The sequence below is a fragment of the Camelus bactrianus genome, chromosome 16 (genome assembly GCF_048773025.1).
Source record: "Camelus bactrianus isolate YW-2024 breed Bactrian camel chromosome 16, ASM4877302v1, whole genome shotgun sequence".
NCBI lineage: Eukaryota > Metazoa > Chordata > Mammalia > Artiodactyla > Camelidae > Camelus > Camelus bactrianus.
The window spans coordinates 55,722,609-55,727,351 of record NC_133554.1 but is presented as its reverse complement, the minus strand read 5'-3'; the positions used below and the strand labels follow the sequence as shown (position 1 = coordinate 55,727,351).

The 4,743-nt window shown below is 60.6% G+C and overlaps 1 protein-coding gene across 1 annotated transcript; it reads right to left on the bottom strand.

The window, feature by feature from the left end:
- Positions 1-130: 130 nt before the first annotated feature.
- On the bottom strand, positions 131-3,326 carry AANAT (aralkylamine N-acetyltransferase). The gene is made up of 3 exons (XM_010950735.3): positions 1,953-3,326; positions 1,508-1,662; positions 131-1,124 (listed from the first exon to the last, which is right to left on the bottom strand). The coding sequence occupies exons 1-3, from the start codon at positions 2,488-2,490 to the stop codon at positions 819-821; spliced, it is 999 nt and encodes a 332-aa protein (XP_010949037.3). The 5' UTR covers positions 2,491-3,326; the 3' UTR covers positions 131-818.
- Positions 3,327-4,743: the final 1,417 nt, after the last annotated feature.

Here is a 4,743-nt window from a genome sequence, read left to right as displayed (position 1 = left end):
TTTTGGAGGTGAGAGTGGCCAGGTCAGCCACAAGGAGCTCAGGGCATGGGCTTCTGGGGTTTTTGGTTGGACCAGAAACTGGGTTGGGACCCCCTGAAAGGTCACTTGAGAGGGTGGTGTTAAATCCCTGAGATCCCTGCAGTCCCCCAGCCCCACCTGCTTGTGAGGATAGTGAGGGGGTTGGCTGGGCGGGGCGGGGGCCGTCCTGGCAGAAAGAGTGGGAGGTGCAGCACTTGTCTGTTACCTACAATCCTGCACCCCACCCTTCACCCCACACCCCAGTGGGGCACAACGCTGTTACTGTGGGCATAGGACCCAGGGTCCTGTGGTGGGGTTGGGGGCCAGTGTGGTGAGCTGAGAGGTGGTCCCTGCCCCTTCCTGCTCCCAGGTACCCTGCATTCCAGGGATGAGGATGGGAAGGGGCAGACCCAGGTCTGGAGGGGTTAAGGGTCCCTGAGCATCAGGCTTGCTTAGTGAGGATGCCGAGGCAGAGCTGCAGGATGCCTCCCACTGTCCCTACTTAACCGACCCAGCCACGTTAGGGCACAGTTTGGAATGCAGGGACTACAGAGGGCCTCGTGCAGACAGACTGGAGGACACACAGCTTGTGCCCCAGAGGGGCAGCCAGGGCTGAGAGCAGCCGCCCCACTTTCTCTTTATTTCACCCCTCCCCTTTCCATGGCCACCTGGGAGTCACTGTCTCCTGAGCTGGGGGAAGGCCAGGGTGGAGAAGGGGACACCAGGACAGAGTAGGAGCCCCCAGCTTGCCTCCCCACATCTCTGGCACCTGGCCGTAGGCACCCCAGGTGGTGGCCAGGTCAGCAGTCACTGTTCCTGCGCAGGGAGGTGTGGCCCCACAGGGAACACTGGAGCTCCGTGAAGGCCAGTGAGCCCACGGTGACATTGCACGGGCCCACGGGGTGGAAACCGAACCTCTCGTAGAAGGGCACCAGTGGGTCCTCGCACATGAGCACGGCCCGGCGCACAGCTGGCTGGCCGCCCAGGTGGTGCAGGTAGCGCCAGAGCAGGATGGAGCCCTTGCCCTGCTGCCGGAAGGTGCGGTGCACGGCCAGCACGTGCAGGTGCGCTGTGCGGCCCCCGGGCCTGTGCAGCGTCAGCGACTCCTGGGGGCAAGAGACAGGCATAAGTCCATGTCACCTCTGTGGACACCTGTACCCTCAAACTGCCCCCATCTGGGCCAAGGGCAGGTGTCCCCTGAGTTCCTCCAATCAGGGCTCCCCTCTCACCCAAGGAGGGCCTCCACTTGGGAGCTACATCCCCAGCCCTAGGGCGGCCCCTTCATGAGGGCCTTGAGATCCGAAAGGACTGGGCTCTGTTGCTCTGGGAGAGGACCACATCTGTGCTCATCTCTTAGTTCTGGAGGAAGAAATCCCAGGCACTGGGCTCCTCTCCCCTCCCTGGCAGCCTCTGTGAGAGCAGGAGGAGCCGGGGGCCAGCAGGCGGTGGCCTCTCTTCCAGGGGCCTCCTGGGCCTGCCCTGCCCTCACCTGAGTGAGTCTCTCCTTGTCCCACAGGGAGCCAATGATGAAGGCCACAAGGCGGCCCTCCACGAACCAGCCCAGGGACAGCTCAGGACAGAGGGTCAGGAAGTGCCGGACCTCGTCCAGATTCAGGGGGCAGATGCCCGAGACAGAGATGAAGGCTGCGGAGGAGGCACTGGTGGTGACTTAGTGGTCTCTGTGCCGCCTGCCCACTGTCCACTGCAGACCGAGAATCTGCTCAGAGGTCCCTCCCCCACAGGAAAGCAGAGGTTCAACACTGCTGTTCCCCCCACTTTCCTAACCCACACGTACTCATGCACACGCACAAAAACATATGTCTGATTATTCTGGGGTCCCCGCTGCCAAGGATAGGAGACTCGAGGGTCTTCTCCCCAAGGGGAGCAGCAGCGGAGTACAGCAGGGTCCCGGCCCCTGTGTGGGGGCTGCTCACCTTCACGCTCAATCTCAAACACCCCGGCAGCATCCTCTGGGGTGAGGCAGCGAAACTCACTGGCAGGGAGTGTGTGGCGCCGCTGGCGACTCGGGGACTCGGGGATCCCAGGGGGCAGGTGCAGAGTCACGGGCTTTAGGTAGTAGATGCTCTGAGTGGACATCCTGGCTGCTACCTCCACCTCTGGGGGCCCCAGCTTCAGAAGTGGCCTCTGGGATAAGGAGGACCCCTCAGCACCTGTTGGAGGGGAGCGATAGTCTGGGGTCTGGTCCTCATCTCCAAGGGGGCCGTCCAGCGTGATGGTTCCTCTTACCTCTTTTGTAGCGGACTTGGAGTGGGGAGTCTGGGGGCTGGAGTGGAGCAGGCGTATACGGGGTAGACACCTCCTGCCTTGTCCCTGCTCACTGGGCCCCCAGGTCACTTTTTGTCTCTCTCCCTGACCCACGGCAGACGTACAGTTCTTAGAGGAGTCTGTCCCTCCCCTGTGAAGCCCCATGGCCTGCAGGTCGCCGCCGTCTTCTCCACCTTCTCTCCCCATGTCTCCAAGCCCCAAGCAGGGTGCTCTTATTCCTGAAGGCTGGGAGCCGGAGGCAGAGTCCCCACTTACCAGGACAGTGGGGCAGGGGCCCTGATGTTCCCACCACAGAGCCAGTCACCCGGGGACCGATCACAGGCTCAGGAACCAGAAAACTCCAGACTCCTAGGTGCCTGGCTGTCACAGTAAGCGTGGGCTGGCACGAGTGACGCTCTTCTCAGAGATTTCTACTCCCCCACCCGCCCGCCTCTACGTCACAGGCAGGCGATGCCCGCAGGACTCTGGCAGCCCCGTGCGCTGTCCCTGTGTGCCGAGGGTAACATCTCAGCATGGCACACTGGACGCAGAGGATTACAGCGGCTGGCTGAGGCCCCAGGGTTTACGGGGAAGAGCACGGGGCTAAGCCTCGTGGGTTCACTCTAATCCCTACTCTGGTGCCAACCGGCTGGCACAGGCATTCACCCCTTGTCCCCTGAAGCCTAGCAAACCCACCTCTGAGGGTCCTTCTAGCGCTGGCAGCCAGAGCGTGGTACCATTTACAGCATTTGCTCAGTGGCCGGTTAGAACTGCAGAACCAGAGGGGAGAGGACAAGGCTGGTGTTTGATGTAAAGTCAACGTAATCCAATGTCCCGGCGTGGGGATCCTGGCTCAGGGGGCTTCTTTCCAGACCCCTGTTGGTAGAGTTTTACTCTTAATGCCACAGTCTCCCTCCAGCACCAGCTCCCGTGAAAGGGTCCTGTAACCCTGACTCCCCTGGCTCTGACTCTGCTCAGGCTGCCCACCCCCACCTCGTTCCTTCTCCTGTGGTGTTGCCCCTTTAGGGGTCCCCCCATTACCCACTCCAGCCTGGCCTCCTGCAGGTCTCCCAGCCCACCAGACAGGGCTGCACACATCTGGATACCAGCTTCCCTGTCTCTCCCGCGGACTCTGGGCAATGGCTGGGCTCTTGCCCCAGGGCTCCAGAACATTCTACGGCGATTGGAGCCATATTGGCCAGTACACACAGAGATGCCCGGAGGGCTGTGTGATCTGACCCTCCACCTGCCCAGCAGAGCCTCACCTCCCACCCAGCTGAACCCCCGTCCCACCAGTGATCTGTAGTCTGGGATCATGGGTGCAGATGTGGCTGTCCTCATGATGGGGGAGACAACTGAGTCACAGAATGGAAAGAACATTCTGATGAGCCACGTATACCAACAGGGAAGCTGGGGGCCAGGCTTGGGGATGTTGTCTCTTGGGGGAAAATGAGATATTCATGGGAAGAAAGTGAGGAGATTAGCAGAACCAGGATCAGGAACCTAAGGTCGGGGCAGCAAGCAGCATCCCATGCAGCCAAGAATGGACAAAGATCTCTGATTCTCGGGACAAGGAATCCCTGATGGCCTTGAAGAGTCCTTCTGGGGTTGGGAGTTGGGGAGGCAGATGCAGAGGAACAACCTCATGGTGAAAAAGCAGAGGTGGCAGCAGGGCAAAGGGCACTGGTGAAAGGTACACTGGTCCCCCTGCATAGCCAGGGCCTGGAGAAGTCTACCCCCTGCCCCCCACCCCGTTCCCAGCACAGAGCCTGCAGCAGCTCAGATGAATCTAGAAAGCCTGGCATGTGGTGGGGCTTCTAGGGGCTTCCAAGTCGGGCCTCACCCGCTCCTCTCTCCTCCCCTTGATGTGACAGCTGCCGGGTTCCCACTACAGGGCCCAGCCCAGGGGAGCCCACCTGGGGGAATCTGAAAGGTAGGCCCCATGAGCGATGGGGCCCAGAGACCCCAATTTTCCATGCAGAGCAAAGGAAAGGCCCTGACGGGCAAAGAAGGCAGCTCTCTGGACAGGCACTTGTGTAACTAGTTGTGATTTTTGATGGTATTGAGGGTGGCCTCCTTCTCTCAGTCCCTCACCTGCATTTAAGACCTGCCCTGCACACCTGGCATGGAGCACATTTTGCCTAATTGTATTTACCTTTCCAATCTTAATCGAGCCCAAGCAGATACCCTGGGGGACAGAGATGGAGATGGAGAATCATGGGCAGGGGGTTCGCTGGAAGAGTGCCTCCTGGGAGCCACCCCGGTGGGTAGAAAGGGAAGCAGTCTGGGTAGAGAGAGAAGTCGGGCTGTCAGAATGCAGTTGCTACAGAGGCCTCAGCCCACCTCCTGGGAGCTCAGGAGCCAGAAATCCTTCAGTGACGCCCAGATGGAGGCAGGGGGCAGGCTTCACTGCCCTGCATTAGCTGTGAGGAGGCAGCTTCCAGCTGAGAATGCAGCCTC